The 19926-nt window shown below is 41.2% G+C and overlaps 1 protein-coding gene across 1 annotated transcript in view; it reads left to right on the forward strand.

Moving 5' to 3' along the window:
• PSME4 (proteasome activator subunit 4) overlaps nucleotides 1-19926 on the forward strand; it is a 152957-nt gene that overhangs the window by 80304 nt on the left and 52727 nt on the right. Inside the window, exons 12-23 of the mRNA XM_073673591.1 lie at nucleotides 83-172; nucleotides 1508-1572; nucleotides 2048-2198; nucleotides 6295-6393; nucleotides 9111-9180; nucleotides 10727-10794; nucleotides 10997-11212; nucleotides 12503-12660; nucleotides 12865-12960; nucleotides 13791-13846; nucleotides 18638-18694; nucleotides 18811-18866. Of these exons, the coding sequence (XP_073529692.1) occupies nucleotides 83-172; nucleotides 1508-1572; nucleotides 2048-2198; nucleotides 6295-6393; nucleotides 9111-9180; nucleotides 10727-10794; nucleotides 10997-11212; nucleotides 12503-12660; nucleotides 12865-12960; nucleotides 13791-13846; nucleotides 18638-18694; nucleotides 18811-18866 (1182 nt within the window). The remainder of the gene's footprint in view (nucleotides 1-82; nucleotides 173-1507; nucleotides 1573-2047; nucleotides 2199-6294; nucleotides 6394-9110; nucleotides 9181-10726; nucleotides 10795-10996; nucleotides 11213-12502; nucleotides 12661-12864; nucleotides 12961-13790; nucleotides 13847-18637; nucleotides 18695-18810; nucleotides 18867-19926) is intronic.

Below are 19926 nucleotides of genomic sequence, written 5' to 3' on the forward strand. Positions count from 1 at the left end.
TCTATCTGTACTATTATCTCTGTATTTCTGCTTTGTTTTACTATTTTTATAACATTTATTTGTGTCTTTTATCTGCAAACAGATCACATTCCAATTTATTGCAACATTTTCCACTTTGGTGCCTTTAGTAGACTGCTCATCAGTACTTCAAGAAAGAAGCGATCTGTCAGAGGTAAAGGATCTCTATAATCTGTATCTGGCCCCAAATCACTTTGCAAAGTTAATCTAAACCATATTCCCTGTTTTCAATGTAATATAAGACCTTCATTTGAAGTGTTAACTTATGACTTAGAGATTTCTGACTATACATGATCAGAAGTGGCTCAGCTTCTGAAGGAACAAATGGTTGAGCGCGTGGAAACCCAACATGTACCGTTACTCTTTGCCCTGACATCTGCCCCCCAGGGGCCCCCCATACACATGACATGCACCACATGATTGTTTATTTTAGAAATCTAGTATTTGATGCATATGGCGTGATTTTCGTAATCAATACTAGGGCTGCCAACACATCTTTTATAGGTTTTAAAGGTCTTGCCACATTAGGACCGATAATTAAAACTTGTGGATAATATTTTACGAATAAACTCCTGTGTGTACATATTAGTATGTAGGTAAAAGTTAGATGAAACCACTGATTTTGGCAGTATCTGCTGATCATTTTATACAAACTGGGGCCTCCTGACTCTCCCCCAACCGATGTCAGAAAAGCTGCCACGTTTTCGAGACCGTGTGGGTTTGAGCAGCAATCTTTTGTGATGTCCAAATGGCAATCTTGTAGGATTGCAGCAGATGGATGGGCATGTGACCAGAAACATTGCTCAGTCTCCTCCATAGAGAAAGAGGACTCTAATGCCACTTATTGGAAGCAGCGATCCTAAAACTCACTATCGACTCTTTAAGAAGCCTTGCAATATGACTTAGGATAAAAGCGAAACCACAATCTCAATTTGAAATGTTACCCCTCGTTAAAGAGTCAGTATTGACTTTTAGGATTGCCAATTCCAATAGGTGGCGCTAGAGTTCTAGTTCTTTTCCTCTCTGAAGAAACAATTTACATATTTAATTTCCCAGAGGAGCATTGCATGGCTCATACGTCTCCTCACTCTGACATGCCAGGCTTGGCGTGTCACTCTCCACAAGGGGAAAGGTTACCCCTTAGACCCCAGTCTCCTCTATTGAACCACCACGCATCCTCCCATTACACATATCCTTCAGAAATCATGTGCAGGCACAGATTGGAAGCTGATTAACAGATCTGGCCACAATCCCCTTCATTTACACCCATGTTATGGACCAAAGGTTTGTGTAGACCTCCGCACAGAAAGCTTTCTGATTTAAGGTGGCATGGCATAAAGGTGGCGCAGACCTAGATACAGGAGTATAATTAGTAACGATATAAATAATGTTATATTACCCAATTTTTTTATATAAATTGCTCACTAGCCCATAAATACTGAATTGTTCGCGAATGCCATATTTAACTTGTGGTGTTCTCCTCCCGCAGGTGGAGAGGGAGTTGTGCTCGGCCAGCGCAGAGTTTGAAGACTTTGTGCTCCAGTTCATGGACAGGTGAGACAATGGGGCTGGATATCTAATCCGTTTACAGAGTAAACTAAGACTAAAATATGCTGAGAGGCTGAAAATGTGGTTAAAAGCTTCAAAAACATCCGCTTTTTTTCTCAAATTATCTATTGTGGGGTAAAAAGTGTCTGAAACCATTAATAAATGTGGCAGAAACGTGTAATCCAAGTGTACTGCACCTATTTTATGTCCCCGCACCCCCCCTACAAAAATAATTTACAGTAAAACTTTAATACTTCTTTCAAATATAGGATTTTCCGAGTGATGAAATAGATTTAATCCTCCTCCTAAGACTGACACTGACATTTTTCATTCTTTAGGTCTGAAATTTCAGAACTTTGGATTTCAGATAATTAATTTAAATTTTTGCCCCTAAGCCGCCATAGGTATTACACATTTGTATCATACAAATATATTAATATGGAGCTATTTACATAAAATGCACTTTTTTATTGCGATATAGGTGTTTTGCCCTTATTGAAAGCAGTGTCCTGGAACAAACACGAGAAGAGACGGAGACCGAGAAGATGACCCATGTTGAAAGTTTGGTTGAACTGGGCCTGTCGTCAACGTTCAGTACAATCCTCACTCAGTGCTCCAAGGAGATTTTTAAGGTGAGTCTTATTCTAGGAGAATCATGGTGGCAATAAGTGAAACATAGGCATTGGCTTTAATTCGAAAAATGCATCGCTTACCGTATCTAATATTTATTATTACACCTACTACCTATTGGGATAGGATCTTGGAGATGAGAATACCCCTTTAACTTTGGTTAAGTGCAAGTGGGTGTTATCAGATAGTTTTTACTGGGGCTTGTACTACTTCTCCCTGTATGAGTAGCCCAATCATAAGCATTTAGCAACACAGCCAAAAAAGAACACACCCCCATGATAGCTTAGGTTTCTTAGTGTTTTAGATGTAATAATACAGTCATGGCCAAAAGTTTTGAGAATGACACCAAAATTATATTTTCACATGATCTGCTGGCCTCTGGTTTTTATTAGTGTTTGTGTGATGTTTATATCACATACAGAAATATAATTGCAATCATATTATGAGTACCAATAGGTTATATTGACAGTTAGAATGAGTTAATGCAGCAAGTCAATATTTGCAGTGTTGCCCCTTCTTCTTCTTCAAGACCTCTGTAATTCTCCCTGGCATGCTCTCAATCAACTTTTGGACCAAATCCTGACTGATAGCAGTCCATTCTTGCATAATCAATGCTTGCATTTTGCCAGAATTTGTTGGTTTTTGTTTGTCCACCCGTCTCTTGATGATTGACCACAAGTTCTCAATGGGATTAAGATCTGGGGAGTTTCCAGGCCATGGACCCAAAATCTCTATGTTTTGTTCCATGAGCCATTTAGTTATCACCTTTGCTTTATGGCAAGGTGCTCCATCATGCTGGAAAAGGCATTGTTGGGCGCCAAACTGCTCTTGGACGGTTGGGAGAAGTTGCTCTTGGAGGACATTCTGGTACCATTCTTTATTCATGGCTGTGTTTTTAGGCAAGACTGTGAGTGAGCCGATTTCCCTTGGCTGAGAAACAACCCCACACATGAATGGTTTCACGATTCTTTACAGTTGGCATGAGACAAGACTGGTGGTAGCGCTCACCTCTTCTTCTCCGAATTAGCTGTTTTCCAGATGTCCCAAACAATCGAAAAGGGGATTCATCAGAGAAAATAACTTTGCCCCAGTCCTCAGCAGTCCACTCCCTGTATCTTTTGCAGAATATCAGTCGGTCCCTGATGTTTTTTCTGGAGAGAAGTGGCGGCTTTGCTGCCCTCCTTGAAACCAGCCCTTGCTCAAAGAGTCTCCGCCTCACAGTGCGTGCAGAAGCACTCACACCAACCAGCTGCCAATCCTGAGCAAGCTCGGCACTGCTGGTAGTCCGATCCCGCAGCGGAAACAGTTTTAAGATACGGTCCTGGCGCTTGCTGGTCTTTCTTGGGCGCCCTGGAGCCTTTTTGACAACAATGGAAGCTCTCTCCTTGAAGTTCTTGATGATGCGATAGATTGTTGTCTGAGGTGCAATCTTTGTAGCTGCGATACTCTTCCCTGTTAGGCCATTTTTGTGCAGTGCAATGATGGCTGCACGTGTTTCTTTAGAGATAACCATGGTTAACTGAAGAGAAACAATGATACCAAGAACCAGCCTCCTTTTAAAGTGGTCCAGTGATGTCATTCTTACTTAATCATGACTGATTGATCGCCAGCCCTGTCCTCATCAACACCCACACCTGTGTTAATGGATCAATCACTAAAACGATGTTAGCTGCTCCTTTTAAGGCAGGACTGCTATGATGTTGAAATGTGTTTTGGGGGTTAAAGTTCATTTTCTGGGCAAATATTGACTTTGCAAGTACAGTAATTGCTGTTAAGCTGATCACTCTTTGACATTCAGGAGTATATGCAAATTGCCATTACAAAAAATGAAGCAGTAAACTTTGGAAAAATTACTATTTGTCTCATTCTCAATACTTTTGGCCATGACTGTACACTTGATCTCCTGGTGTAACCTACTGCATGAAAGTTCAGCTGAGTTTAGCGGTGTCGCATTACAACCCATTCTGCCATCTATGCTCCTCTCCTAGCACTGTCAACTCTGCTGTACTGCACCTTCCCCTACATTGCCTGTCCGGAGCTGTGTCTGTAATCACAAACATATTTGTTGTGCTCAAAAGTTGCTTTGAGCACAACAGACATAATTGTGACCCATCTCCGGACAATCCGTGTGTGGCAGAGGCAGTATAGCAGAGCGGACAGTGCTATGAGAGTAGGAGAGCTCATAGAAGGGTTTGTAATGTGACACAGCAAAATGCAGGTCTGCAGACTCTCCCCTCAAAGGGACCTGATCTGAAAGGTGTTGGTCATCTATGCACTAATCTCCCTGCACTTTCTAATCATGCAGGAGGTTAAGGCCCCGTCACACTTAAGCCCCCGTCTCACATAGCGAGATCGCTGCTGTGTCAGGGTTTTGGTGACGCAACAGCGACCTCACCAGCGATGTCGCGATGTGTGACATTTTACAACGATCAAGCCCCTGCTGTGAGGTCGCTGATCGCTGCAAAGTGTCCTGGACCATTTTTTGGTCGTTGCTCTCCCGCTGGTCAGCACACATCGCTGTGTGTGACCAGCGGGAGCAGCGATCAGGCTGGTAACTATGGTAAACATCGGGTTACTAGGGGCACACGCGCACCTAGTAACCCGTTGTTTATCATGGTTACGAGCCTGCTAAAGTGAGCGGTAACCTCCCGCTCACTGTAGCAGAGTGGTAACCATGATAAACAACGGGTTACTAGGAGCGCGTGTGCCCCTAGTAACCCGATGTTTACCATAGTTACCAGCCTGCTCCTGCTTCAGCAGGCTCGTAACCAGGAGCAGGACATCGTGGAAAGATTCTTTCCACGATGTCGCTGCTCCCCTGATCGTTGGTGAGCCTGCCTGTTTGACAGCTCACCAGCGACCACATAGCGATGCAGCAACGATCCCTGACAGGTCGTATCGTTGTCGGGATCGTTGCAGCGTCGCTAAGTGTGACGGGGCCTTTAGCGACGCTGCAACGATCCCGACAACGATACGACCTGTCAGGGATCTTTGCTGCGTCGCTATGTGGTCGCTGGTGAGCTGTCAAACAGGCAGGCTCACCAACGATCAGGGGAGCAGCGATATCGTGGAAAGAATCTTTCCACGATGTCCTGCTCCTGGTTACCAGCCTGCTGAAGCAGGAGCAGGCTGGTAACCATGGTAAACATCTGGTTACTAGGGGCACACGTGCACCTAGTAACCCATTGTTTATCATGGTTACCACTCTGCTATGGTGAGCGGGAGGTTACTGCTCACTTTAGAAGACTCGTAACCATGATAAACATCGGGTTACTAGGGGCACACGCGCTCCTAGTAACCCGTTGTTTTTCATGGTTACCACTCTGCTACGGTGAGCGGGAGGTTACCGCTCACTTTAGCAGGCTCGTAACCATGATAAACATCGGGTTACTAAGTGCGCGTGTGCCCCTAGTAACACTATGTTTATCATGGTTACCAGCCTGATCGCTGCTCCCGCTGGTCACACACAGCGATGTGTGCTGACCAGCGGGAGGGCAACGACCAAAAAATGGTCCAGGACACTTTGCAGCGATCAGCGACCTCACAGCAGGGGCCTGATCGTTGCAAAGTGTCACACATAGCGACATCGCTGGTGAGGTCGCTGTTGCGTCACCAAAACCGTGACACAGCAGCGATCTCGCTATGTGAGACGGGGGCTATAGACCAGGAGATCAGAGCTGTATAATTACATCTCACACACTGAGAAACCTAAGCTATTGTGGGGCCATATTTTGCCATGTTGCTGCCTGCTTATGATTGGGTAGCATCATACAGAGAGAAGTACATGCCCCAGTGAAATATATATGACAACACCCACTTGGACTTTAGCTTTGGTTATCTCGTTAGTTGGCAAACAGCCCACAACAGAAAAGGGAAATTGAAAAAAAAAATTTAAATGGATTATTTGGGTATTTGGGACATCCTCACGATAGACCATCAATATCAGGTTGGTAGGCGGATCAGCGCTACACACACAGATCAGCTGACTGAATAAGCTGGGGTGTTAAACTTGATGGACATTTGCTTTTTTTTTTGTCTGTTTGTTTGTTTTTTAAACCATACTAATTATGTAATAGTTAATGGTGTACTTTATTGCAGGTTGCCCTTGAGAAAGTTTTTAACTTTGCCGTGTCCAACATATTTGAGACAAGAGTTTCTGGCAGGATGGTGGCAGATCTCTGCCGTGCTGCAGTTAAGGTGAAGCTACAAACTGGGTCTTTCTATTAGTATATTGCTCTTTATGAATATTTGCCCAAATGATGTAGCCTGGAAGGGGCATCAATACGTGAAAATGGCTAAGTGATTCCCAAGTGGTCAGTCAAAAATGGGAAGCGCTTGTAAAGTTTTTGCTTTTAATAATTTTTTAGTTGTTTGCATTTTAATGCAAAATTAAGTAACTTTCCAAAAAGTCTTTATGAACTATTTTCTACCATATTATTGCTTTATAATTTGTGCCACTCTTATACGTAGCTTTCTGCTTCTGACGTAAATCCCAATAGTTAGTGACTCTGGTCCAGCGTCAAGTTACTAGTCCAAGGATACTGGACCAGAGAAATGTGAATGATCTCCTACCTGCCTAAATACCTGACGCCTCTTCTAAATAGTAAGTCCAGCACAAAATCACACATGAATCATGCCGCAACGATGATGTCGGCAGGTAGGAGGAGGTTTGCAGGGTTTCTGGTCCAGCAGCCAAGTAGGACCGGCGTTGCCCTGGACCAGGTCATGCAAATATTTTAAATATTTTTGCTCAACTACACCAATAGCACAGCTGCCGTCAGCTCATGTCTAGCCCTCCCTTCTGGGAGCACATGGAGGAAGGAGGGCTTTGTACGCAGCTGATCGAATTTGAAAAAGGGGCTGAGTACCTAAGACAGTCTTCATGTATATGAGATATCACAGGGACTCTACTTTTTGTTAAAGTGTAGATCAGGGAGGAAAGCATGCAGTGGTGTGAAAAAGTGTTTGCCCCCTTCCTGATTTCTTTTTTTTTTGCATGTTTGTCACACTTAAATGTTTAAGATCACAAAAAAAAAGGAAATATTAGACAAAGAGAACACAAGTAAACACAAAATGCAGTTTTTAAATGAAGGTCTTTATTATTAAGGGAAAAAGAAATTTAAACCTACAGGGCCCTGTGTGAAAAAGTGGTTGCCATTGCCACCTTAATTTATGTTTTAACTGTGGTTTATTACATCTTTGGGAAGCTGAGTTCAATTTCCCTAGCCACACACAGAGGCCTGATTACTACCACAGCTGTTCTCAATTAAGAAATCAGTTAAATACCTACCTGACAAAGTGAAGTAGACAAAAGATCCTCAAAAGCTAAACATCATGCTGTGATCCAAAGAAATTCAGGAACAAATGAGAAACAAAGTAACAACGACTCATCCAAGTGGTCACAAAAGACCCCACAACAACATCCAAAGAACTGGAGGCCTCACTTGCCTCAGTTAGTCAGTGTTCATGACTCCACCATAAGAAAGATACTGGACAAAAATGACATACATGGCAGAGTTCCAAGACAAAAACTCACTGCTGAGCTAAAAGAACATAAAGGCTTGTCTCAGTTTTGCCAGAAAACATCTTGATGATCGCCAAGACTTTTGAGAGAATACTTTGTGGACTGACGAGACAAAAGTTGAACTTTTTGAAAGGTGTATGTTCCATTACATCTGGTGTAGAAGTAACACAGCATTTCAGAAAAGGAACATCATACCAACAGTAAAATATGGTGGTGGTAGTGTGATGGTCTGGGGCTGTTTTGCTGTTTCAGGACCAGGAAGACTTGCTTTGGTAAATGGAGCCATGAATTCTGCTGTTTATCACAAAATTCTGAAGGAGAATGTCCGGCCATCTGTTTGTAACCTCAAGCTGAAGAGCACTTGGGTTATGCAGCAGGACAATGATCCAAAACAACAGCAAGTCCACCTCTGAATGGCTTAAGAAAAACAAAATTAAGACTTTGGAGTGGCCTAGTCAAAGTCCTGACCCTAATCCGATTGAGATGCTTTAGGATGACCTTAAAAACACTGTTCATGCTCGGAAACCCTCAAATATGGCTGAATTACAACAATTTTGCAAAGATGAATAGGCCAAAATTCCTCCAGAGCGTTGGAAAAGACTCATTGCCAGTTATTGCAAAGGCTTGATTGCAGTTGTTGCTGCTAAGGGTGGCCCAACCAGTTATTAGGTTTAGAGGGAAATGACACTTTTACACAGGGCCCTGTACGTTTGGATTTCTTTTTCCCTTAATAATAAAGACCTTAATTTAAAATCTGCATTTTGTGATTACTTGTGTTATCTTTGTCTAATAATTAAATTTGTTTTGTGATCTGAAACATTTAAATGTGACAAACTTGCAAAAGAATAAGAAATCAGGAAGGGGGCAAACACTTTTTCGCACCACTGTACATGGTCTGGAGCAAAGGAAGAAGCCTGCTCTGCATGAGTGTCTGAACACAGGAGAGAAGGGTATACTGGAGCTGTACCAGTGTGAATGAATGAGTCTGTGATAGCTGATGGAGCTAGTGTAGATGAATGTATTCTGGATACACAGAACTCGTATCCAGCATGTATTACTGTCAGGGACACCCACCCCCCCCCCACAAGAGAAAAAGCCAAAATTAGGATTGTATATCAGAAGATCTGAAACTTTGTTACTTTTTTAACTCCACTTAGCTGATCATACATGTAAAGATCATACTTTCCTACAACGTCTCCATAGTCTACGACTCTTCAGGGCACACAAATTGCTATTGATCTCTACAGGCCCTGGACTTAGTTTTTCAGTAAGCAGGGCTTGATCAGTCCGTTTTGCCAGTCCTCTGTGGGTGACATGTTTGACTGCAATGTATTTAGAAGGATATTCTGGTGGTCCTTGTTCACACTCTTTTCTTGCTTTGTCATTACAGTGTTGCCCGGTGGATTCATTGAAGCTCTTCCTCCCTCATTGCTGCAGTGTTATCACTCAGCTCACTAGCAGTAAGTTCAGAGGCTGATTTATAGGCTGTGATGTCCAGTTTTTGGTGGTCGTTGGTGTGATAATACTGCAGTCATTAAATAATATTTTAGGATGTTACTAGTATAATAATACGAATTGTAACTGCTGTATACTCTCTTCTTCCTCCCCTGCCCAGGAGCTGTGGTATGATCAGACCATGTTCCTGTACAGTCAGACACAGCCATTACACAGTACACAGCAGGGGCACATTCATGAGATTATCTCAGCACAGGAACATTTTATTTAAACACATCCAATTGTGAAACGTATTTTTACTCCAAGATCTATTGATTAAAATGAACTTTCATTCGTGGGAAAACCCCTTTAAGTTTAGATGAAGAAAATTCAAATTATACAATGCATTATCTTGTATAATTGCAGTTTTTTCAGGTTTGTTTATAATCTAATTTTTGCAAATACTTCTAAAATAACTTACATAGACAGTATTAGTATAGAGACAATGCAAGGTCACAAGAACACATGCAAATGGGGATAGTAAAACACCGGAGTAAAACTGTACACCCTGTAATTTCATTGTCTACCACAAGATGGCAGTGTATAACCAGAAGTGCAAAAAACTAGTACTATAAGGTAAAACAGCAGAAAGTCAGGGACCCACCGCACCCGAAGCACGTTTCGCTTGGACAGCTTTGTCCGATGGAAATTTAAACAGCCCACCAACAGAGCTGTCCAAGGGAAACAGGAGTGTGGTTCAGTGGCTCCATGCTGTTCTATCTTCTAAGTAATGCTTTTATTACTATAGCGCCGACATATTCCGCAGCACTTTACAAATACGAGAGGACGTGTACAAACTATGATATTGCACAGCAATACATTATTCAACAATAGCAGTGGGGGCCCTGCTTACAATCCATGCATGTCACAGTGACTATTACTTTGGTAACTCTTGTTCATGTGCTTGCTTTAGGGTTTATTTTTCCTAGTGTTATTAGCCTTTCTGGGAAGCTTATTTTGGGACTTCACACATGATTGTGTACTCTGGTAGTGCCTTTTATCCCTTAGCTTTACTTTATTACCCTATTTGCTAAATTGTGTTTCTCCTTGATTTTTTATTTGTTTTTTGCATGGCTAGTTATACACTGCCATCTTGTGGTAGACATTGAATTTACACGGTGTACATTTTTATCTAGGTGTTTTCCCATTCTTATTGTAGGTTTATTATCTTGTATTGTCTATTATACTGATATAGTTTATCTATTCTATTTTACATGTATTAAGAAGTATGCGGTTTTAGCTCCGATATTTCCTTTGTACTTCTTTTCTCTTGATATCCGTTGACTTTTATGGTTCCGTAGGCTAGACACATGGGTATATGGTAGTTGGTGTCTTACTTTTTGCAAGCCAACATATAACACGGGCAAGAACCAATCTTTTTTACAAGACATACCGATGGGGAATTTAGATTGTGAGCCCCTGTGGGGACAGTGATGATTATGTCAGGAAAGCTCTCCGCAATATGATAAATAAATGTGGATTCAGTCTTGTTTGTGTGTTACTTATCCTTAGATGACGATGTCCTCCGTGAGGAAGAATTGGATAAAGAGCTTCTCTGGAACCTACAGCTCCTTTCCGAGGTAATTTTTAATAAATCTGCATTTTATCTTACATCTGATGACAAGCTTTTCAGAAACGGCTAGACAGTGTATGCGTTACATGTAGTTCATTATACCTGATTGTCCTGTGGCTGCTCCCCATCACATAATTGCTGGGGGCATAGCCAGTTTCCATTTAGTTGTGTTGCTAGCTTTTAATCCTATCTTTATTGCTTTTCATCAGATAACCCGAGTGGATGGGGCGAAATTGCTTCCCTACAAAGATCAGCTTGTGACGATTCTCCAGCAGACCTTACACTTCACTTGTAAACAGGGTTATAGTTTGTCTTGTAACCTGCTGCACCACCTCTTGAGATCCAGCACACTCATCTACCCCACGGAGTACTGCAGTATACCTGGCGGGTTTAATAAGCCGCTTTCTGAATATTTCCCAATTCAGGCAAGTATCTGCAGATACTAGGGAAGCTGTCCATTTTATTGAGAACAACCAATTCTATATTGAACTTTCCATGGGACCATGGGCATGATCTTACGTCATATGTCTTATTTGTGGATGTCCAGGAGTCGAGATCCTTTGGATGGCTAAATTGTAGGGGCTTCATCACTTTGCAGCGGAACAAATTACATTTTAAAAGAATTTTTTTCAACTTCTTACGTAGGAAAAATTGCAAAGTGCTTGTAAAAACAAGTAACATTTCAGTTTACCCCTTATTAAAAATTCTTTGTTCTCAAAAATGGCAACGTTTTTAATTCTATAGTTTATTGCTCGTTCTCTAGGTTACCAGTCATTGCATCAGTCTATTAGATGTAGTTGGTCTCCTAGGCAAGCAAGGTGTGCTTGCAAGTTCTTTGCTGAAGAGCTTGTAAATGCTGCTCTGAAGCTGCAAGATGGCTGTAACCGGCTAGCCTCGATGTCCTTGCTCTCTGACAATGTTGCAGAAGCAAAACTGCCTGTGTTTGCAGCATCTGTAGGTGCACATTTTTGGCCAGCAGCTCTGCCATGCCGCTGGTCTGAACTATCGATCAGGAGCACACCACACCCAGCAAGCAGGAAGACTAGGCACGGGAGCAGGTGTTCTCCTGAAGATGGAAGTTGAGAATAACCCTTTAAATTCTGCCTTTGCCTCTTTTAAAGCACCACTGCTAGAGTGGTATCACTAATCCACATTCCCTGCCCTTAGTAATATTATTACCAGCCGCTGTCTGTTCTTCCCAGCACCACTCTGGTCCCATTTTGCTATCTTGTGATCGCAGTTCTTGACTGACCAGAAATCGGAGCTAATGGTTACAAGCTCTCAGTATTAGTATATGAGAGCCTCTGATAGACTTACATTGGGAAGTGATCTCCGGCTCCCCCAGCAAGCACTGTAGGTATCTGGGAGGTCACAGCCTGCAGAAGACGAGCAGAGTGGTGCTGAGAACAGAAGACAGCAGCTGGTGAGTATATTATTAATGGCAGGGAACTTATATTAGTGATACCACTCTGGGGATGAAATAAAAACAAAATGCCGGCTTGGTGCTTTAAATGTAGCTAATGGGACCAAAAAGGGCACAAAGCATTGCATCCCCTTTTGCTAGAAGTCCGAAGAGATCTCTGACCCCTTTATTACAACTTCTGACATGCCTTGATTACTGATCACAAGTTTTCTATAACTGGAGATGCATTACATGTCCTTATCTTTGTATCAATGACTTTTTATATAATCTGCTACATGTTTTGTTTTATAAGGACTGGGGCAAGGCTGGAGACCTGTGGAATCTCGACATCAAGTGGCACGTTCCATCAGCAGAGGAGATTGAATTTGCTTACTTCCTGCTGGACAACTTTTTACGCCCAGAATTGGAAAAATTAAATAATTATGGGAGTGGAGAGCTTGAGATGTCAAGGTATATTAATAATCTCATTTGTGATCTGTTGTAATTTCCATGTTATCTCATATGCCAACATAGATGCACGTGTATAGTCTTGTGACAGTCTGGACAAGTTTCCATTTGTAATAACCTGTCATAGAGATGACTTTATATTGTGCTGTCAATAAAATACTAATAAAAGGAATATTAATAATTATTTATACTCTTTGTTTCTATAAGGGACGATGTCCAGCAGTGTCTCACCATTGTGCATAACTGTCTTACTGGCTCAGGGAACCTTCTTCCTCCTCTAAAAGGGGAGAGAGTATCTCATCTGTAAGTATCTGCCAGGATATCACCTTAATTATTTCAGTGGTTTGTTGTTGTTCTTGCCTTCCATGTGTTCATTTCATGATATTAGATAAATGAACAATTTGGTCTCTTTGGTCATTTATTGGTCTTTCGTCCAGGAATTGACTCACTTTATAGAAGTCCAAAACTTGATGTCATGTTGTATTTTTATTAATTAATTTTTTTCTTGTCAATGTGTCATGGATAACCCATGGGTATAGGCTATTGCCACTGTCAGGTGATCACTAAGAAAGAATAGTTTGCTCTTCAACAGATTTTCTGGAAGCAATCATAGTGGTGTTTCTTTTCTAGATGTTGCCTAATGACCTATGACTCATTTAGTGTGAGCCACTAATGTAAAACCCCTGACAAACAGCTGATTGTGCCTGGACTAATTGCCATGGGCTGATCATTTTCCTTTCCAAAAAAAAAAACGACCTGATTTCTGCTCTGGCACATGGGGGTGACGGGGCTCTTCAGTGTCACAGCAGAGCATAGCTGTGACGCTAAAAGGGATGTCCTGTTTATGTTAGGCTGTGCATGGTCAAATGTGATTTTCAGATTTTCTGCCAAAATCTTTGAGCAAACAGATCGCAGATATCAAGTTATCATTTTATTCAGCTTCCTAGGACTTACTTGCTGGCTTAGGAGGGTGATCCTGTTGACAGTTTCCCTTTAAGTAATCACCAAAATCTTCCTAACTAATATGTAACCTTGAAATGTTGTTTCTTCATATATAGTTTTATATATGATTTATTTAGATTGTATGTTTTGTTTTGTTTTGTTTTTTCTTTTAATTGCATTGTGTTTTCCAGGGTAACAAGCTTGGTGTCTTTGGATGAGACAAAACTTTTTACCGGCATTGACCATGGTGAGTTCAGTTCCTATTTCAGCTTTTTTGTTCATCTGTGTAATATAGAGGCTGAATGTTATCCACTATTTAATTTATTCCTTATATAGATGCAAATGTTATAAAAAAAATAGTATAAAGAGTGAAAGTGAGTAATTGTAAGCAAGTGAAGACATTCTGAAAACTTAACCCCTTCATGACCGGGGCATTTTCTGTTTTTGCATTTTCGTTTTTTTGCTCCCCTTCTTCACAAAGCCATTACTTTTTTATTTTTCATTCAGTATGGCCATGTGAGGGCTTAATTTTTGGAGGACGAGTTGTACTTTTGAACGAATTCACTGGTTTTACCATATCGTGTACTGGAAAACCGGAAAAAAAAATTCCAAGTGCGGTGAAATTGCAAAAAAATAAATAAATATGCAATTCCACAGTTTTTTGTTTTTTTACCACGTTCACTGCATGTTAAAACTGACCTGCAATTATTATTCTCCAGGTCATTACGAGTTTGTAGACACCAAACATGTATAGGTTCTTTTTTTATTTAAGTGGTGAAACAAAAATCCCATTTTTTTTTATATTTTTTTTTAAGCGAAATGGCGCCACTTTCCGAGGCCTTAACGTCTGCATTTTTCAGGATCTGGGGCCGGGTGAGGGCTTATTTTTGCGCAACGAGCTGAAGTTTTTATTGCTACCATTTTGGGGTAAATCCGATGTTTTGATCGCCGTTATTGCATTTTATTGCAATGTTGTGGTGACCAAAAAAATGTAATTCTGGCGTTTGGAATTTTTTTCTCGTTACGCCGTTTAGCGATTGGATTAATTCTTTTTTATATTGATCGAGCGATTCTGAACGCGGCGATACCAAATGTGTGTGGGTTGTTTTTTGGGGTTTTTTTGAATGGGGCAAAAGGGGGGGTGATTTAACCTTTTTTTTATATTTTTTTTTAAGCGAAATGGCGCCACTTTCCGAGGCCTTAACGTCTGCATTTTTCAGGATCTGGGGCCGGGTGAGGGCTTATTTTTGCGCAACGAGCTGAAGTTTTTATTGCTACCATTTTGGGGTAAATCCGATGTTTTGATCGCCGTTATTGCATTTTATTGCAATGTTGTGGTGACCAAAAAAATGTAATTCTGGCGTTTGGAATTTTTTTCTCGTTACGCCGTTTAGCGATTGGATTAATTCTTTTTTATATTGATCGAGCGATTCTGAACGCGGCGATACCAAATGTGTGTGGGTTGTTTTTTGGGGTTTTTTTGAATGGGGCAAAAGGGGGGGTGATTTAACCTTTTTTTTATATTTTTTTTTAAGCGAAATGGCGCCACTTTCCGAGGCCTTAACGTCTGCATTTTTCAGGATCTGGGGCCGGGTGAGGGCTTATTTTTGCGCAACGAGCTGAAGTTTTTATTGCTACCATTTTGGGGTAAATCCGATGTTTTGATCGCCGTTATTGCATTTTATTGCAATGTTGTGGTGACCAAAAAAATGTAATTCTGGCGTTTGGAATTTTTTTCTCGTTACGCCGTTTAGCGATTGGATTAATTCTTTTTTATATTGATCGAGCGATTCTGAACGCGGCGATACCAAATGTGTGTGGGTTGTTTTTTGGGGTTTTTTTGAATGGGGCAAAAGGGGGGGTGATTTAACCTTTTTTTTTATATTTTTTTTAATATTTTTAAAAACTTTTTTTTTTTTTTTTACACTTTCTGATGGCTTCAATAGTCTCTGTAGGAGATTAGAAGCAGCAGCTGTCTGATCGCCTCTGCTGCATAGAGGTGATGAGCAGATCACCTCTATGTAGCAGAAATGCTCCTATGCTATGAGCGCCGACCACTAGGTGGCACTCATAGTAATCTTTACATGACAACCACAGGGGTCGGCTGCAGTATAAATCAGGTGACATGTGCCCGGTTCAGTGCGGGCTCAGCGCCGGAGTCCCCGCTGAACCGGCCTTTCCGACGCTTGCGTACGATTACTGACCTCGTCAGAAAGGGGTTACATTTACAATGTTTTTATAGGGGTTGGAACTCCAGTTTTTTTCTGATTCCAAATCACTTGCTCTTTATTTCATAACCCATAAAATATATATTTTATTTGAGGGAGTTCCTACTGCTGTTTGTACATTAGCAAAGCTTGCTATATGAGGATTTAAAGCATATCCGGATCCTTGGCTAGTCTGTATTCTAGGTGAGCTGTCACTACCTTAAAGAAGCACTCCTCCTCCTCCCATCAAACTTTTTATCCTCTTAATATATTGCAGTCATCATATTATCTAGCACTGTGTACTTACAATTGCTCATTTTACCCTTCTACCCAGCTAATTCTTCTCTTTTCTCTGCTCTATGTATAGAAACATGAAGTCTTTTCCCTGCGTGAATCATTCCCCTCTACATCTCTTGACCCATATGCTCCCTCCTCCCTTCTGCCAGGGACATTTGCAGTGACTCATGACTCATACAGGGAAAATTGACTTCCTGTTTCTACATAGAGCTTGGAAGGATTCAGCTAGTCCGTTTTCAATCATGTGATGTCATAGACCTAATGGAAAAGAGAGAAGAATTAGCTGGGCAAGAAGGGTAAAATGAGCAATTGTAAGTGCACAGTGCTATATAATATGATGACTGCAATTTATTGCATGGCTAAATATTTTGATGAGAGGAGGAGTGCTTCTTTAGTTAATTTGCCCTCAAAGCTGTAAGACTACATTCACATATAGCAGAATTGCTGCACTAACTTTCCCAGCAATATTGTAAGAACCTGTAGATTTTGGTATGGATTTCCGTGTAAAGCCCCTCTACTTGCCTTCCCTGATGCTTCTGTGACTGTCTTCGATTGTGATTGCCTGCAGCTTTTTTGAAGCGAGACTTTCTTGCAAGAGACAATGATTTATGTAGGCACCAGCAAGTGACCAGCCAGGGAAGGTGAATCTTTAGTGGTTTTATTTTTAGCTTTTTTTTTTTTTTTTTTTTTTTTTATAAACCTTTATAGAAACTTTTTTCCTGTTTTAGCACTTGCCTATTTTTTCTGCAGATCAGCAAAAAACATAAAATTTGGGTTTTGTTGTTGTTTTTTTTACTTTCCCTTCAAATTTAAAGGGGTTGTCTCATGTTTGTTCCTAGCCGTCCTGAAGAGCGACCGTTCCGAACTGTTCGCTCTCCAATACTGCTAATCTATGCAGCTTTGCACTTACAGCATGATTCTGAAGCTGGCCGTGTCTGGTATCAGAGCAGCACTTACTACCTGTATAACAAATGGCTTGCAACGCTTCATCCTTGCCTAGGAAAACGGTGGCTCCAGTGGTGGCCAGTAATCTAGATTATGAGCTCTACAGTATAAAATTAAAAATCCCTCTATTGAGAATGAAGAGGATTATCAATAAGTAAATTGTAAAGTTGCTTGTTTTTATACAAGCAATTGGCAAATGTAACCATTTGCGAACATGAGACAAAAGCTCTCAATTGATACATGGTAAGAATTTATGTTGGAGATCTGCAACACAGGTCTATTTCTGTGTGGGAAATTGTTATAGAATGTGCATAAGATTTGTTCACATTTTATCCGTTTTTCTGCTACTTTATTCCACCGTGGATTTTCCAGCCACAAATCCAGAGGGAAAGTCTGCAGTATTTCTAGTGTGTGTGCATGTAGCCTTAGGCTATGTGCCCACGATGCAGAAATGCTCCGGATTTTTCCTGAGCATTTCTGCATCTCCCTGGCAGAAAAACCGCATGCGCATTGTACATGCAGATTGTACATGTATTTTTCCTGCCAGGGACATGCGGATGTGAAGCGTTCTTCACATGCATTTCCGCATGCGGTTTATCAAGCTCTTTCCAAGAGATTTTAGCATCACCTGGAAAGTGCTTGTCAACTTGGTCACACTATATAAATCCATGCAAACGGCATGGATTTATATAGTGTGATCTTAAAGAATGATAAAAAAATAAATCTATACTTACCTTCTGATGGCCCCCGCAGTCTTGCTTCGCTCCGTCCTGGCTGCCGGCAGCTCGCGGTACACTACACTGAAGGACCTGCCGTCACATGACTATGACGTCAGCGCAGGTCCTTCAGTCCACCGCAAGCTGCTGGCAAGTGAAGACCAGGAGACCAGGGGCCATCAGAAGGTAAATATAATATTTATTTTTATTCTATTCTTTTTTTTACACGTTCTATGGTACCCAGGTCCAGAGGAGAGTCTCCTGTCCTCCAGACCCGGGTACCATCCGCACATTGAAACGCATGTATTCCGCATATGCAGATGCAGTGATGCGGATTCCATGCGTTCCAATGCAAGTCAATGGCAGCGAAAACGCAGCACTTCCGCAAAATAATTGGTAGTGCTGCGTTTTTTTCCGCAATGATAATCCACAATGGAAATTTCTGCAGCATGTGCACAGCACATGCGGATTATCATTGGGGAACATAGCAGGCCTTCTAACATGCTTTTTTAAGCGTATCTGCGGCGTTTTTGCCGCTGCGGAAATGCTTAAAAAACGCATCGTGGGTACACAGCCCTAGAGTGACAGACCCTCCTGCTGCTATGTTCTGGAGACCCCCTGACCAGGTACTAAGAAGCCCAGGAACCCTAGCTGATAACACTGGTGCACACAATACTTTCCACCTAACCAGAATTTTGCATGGAATCTGAATCAAAAAAACAGAGCTTCAACTGCTATGAAATGTACGTCCTGTATACATAGACATAGATGTATTATTCTGCTGCGCTGGCTGGAGACTTTCCTTAGAGCTAGTCATATTTTTGCTGCTGTGATAAAAATGCTTCTGCATATTTGATTGTTTTTATTGTTTAGATTATTCTAGGGAAAACTACAGAGAATCCATAGCAGAAACACTCAGGAAACTCTTGCGTAAGTGTTTGTCAATCAAAGTATTTACTTTGAGTAAATCACATGAGTGATCACTGGATCCTCACATCGTTCTCCTTTCCATTAACTTCGCTGTTGTGTTTCCTCTCTAATATTAGACTTCATTCTTGACAACTCAGAAGATGATACAAAGTCTTTATTTCTGATAATAAAGGTAAATTTACTTGTTTGAGTCTTCTCTGAATGATGTCAATAACAGATTTACATAGAAAGTTCCTACGAAGCCACTGACACCATTACAAGTTTATTCCTCCAGTGGAAAGATGGCATCAAAGGCTTGTAGAAAGTGAATCTAACTCTTGATAAACTAAAAATTGCATAAAGAAAACATTAAACCAGATGTTTACTACCATTGTTTTCTTGTGTAATGCTTTAAAGCAGTGGGTGACTGTCTTTATGGAATTTACTCTTTACCATTAAAGGGAATTTAGCACCAGTTTTTTACCAGCTCATCAGCGAGCAGCACAATGTAGGGACAGAGTCCCTGATGCCAGCAATTTGTCACTTACTTTACGGATTACTGCAGTTTTGATTCAAAACTGTTGTTCTCTGCTGTAGACCTAGCAGGTGTCTGAATGCTGACCCCTGTATAACTCCGCCCACATCACTGATTGGCAGCTTTCTGCCTTTACAGTGTACACAAAAAGCTGCCAATCAGTGGTGGGGGCGGGGTTAGAGTACTTGGCAGCAGTACTTAGCAGCAGGTCAAGTGCTGTTAGTCCTTCGTAGTCGAAGATGACCATGACTTCAGGGTTTCGAGGAGTATCAATGGCTGTAGATCTGGAGCGGACTGATGAGGCCAATCCAGGCCATGAAGGCTCGCCTGCATACATGCAATAACTAAGTAGATGTAGATATGCTGATCTCGCATTAGGTCGCAAAAATCCGGTGACAGATTATTTTTAAGGAATTTCATTACATGTGGATACAGTACCTAGGACTATAAAAAAACAACTTTCCACCTTGCTATGTGACATGCCGTTCTTCCCTTTTCAGCTAAGTGTTTTCTGTTGAGTTCAATGCACATAATGAGTCAGATAATGATCTGAATATTTAGGATGTGGCACAGATCAGAACCGACACTATTAGTCTGATAATACATTATACATAAATGACTTGCCTGCAGGTATAATCCCTATTCCATATTCTCCTAATTTATTTCTTTATATTGTGTATATTTTTACCTAATGTATCGTGAGATCAGCCAGTTCTGT

Source organism: Phyllobates terribilis, unplaced genomic scaffold, assembly GCF_046119375.1.
Source record: "Phyllobates terribilis strain yellow unplaced genomic scaffold, ASM4611937v1 Scaffold_3__8_contigs__length_932513732, whole genome shotgun sequence".
NCBI classification, from domain to species: Eukaryota; Metazoa; Chordata; class Amphibia; order Anura; family Dendrobatidae; genus Phyllobates; species Phyllobates terribilis.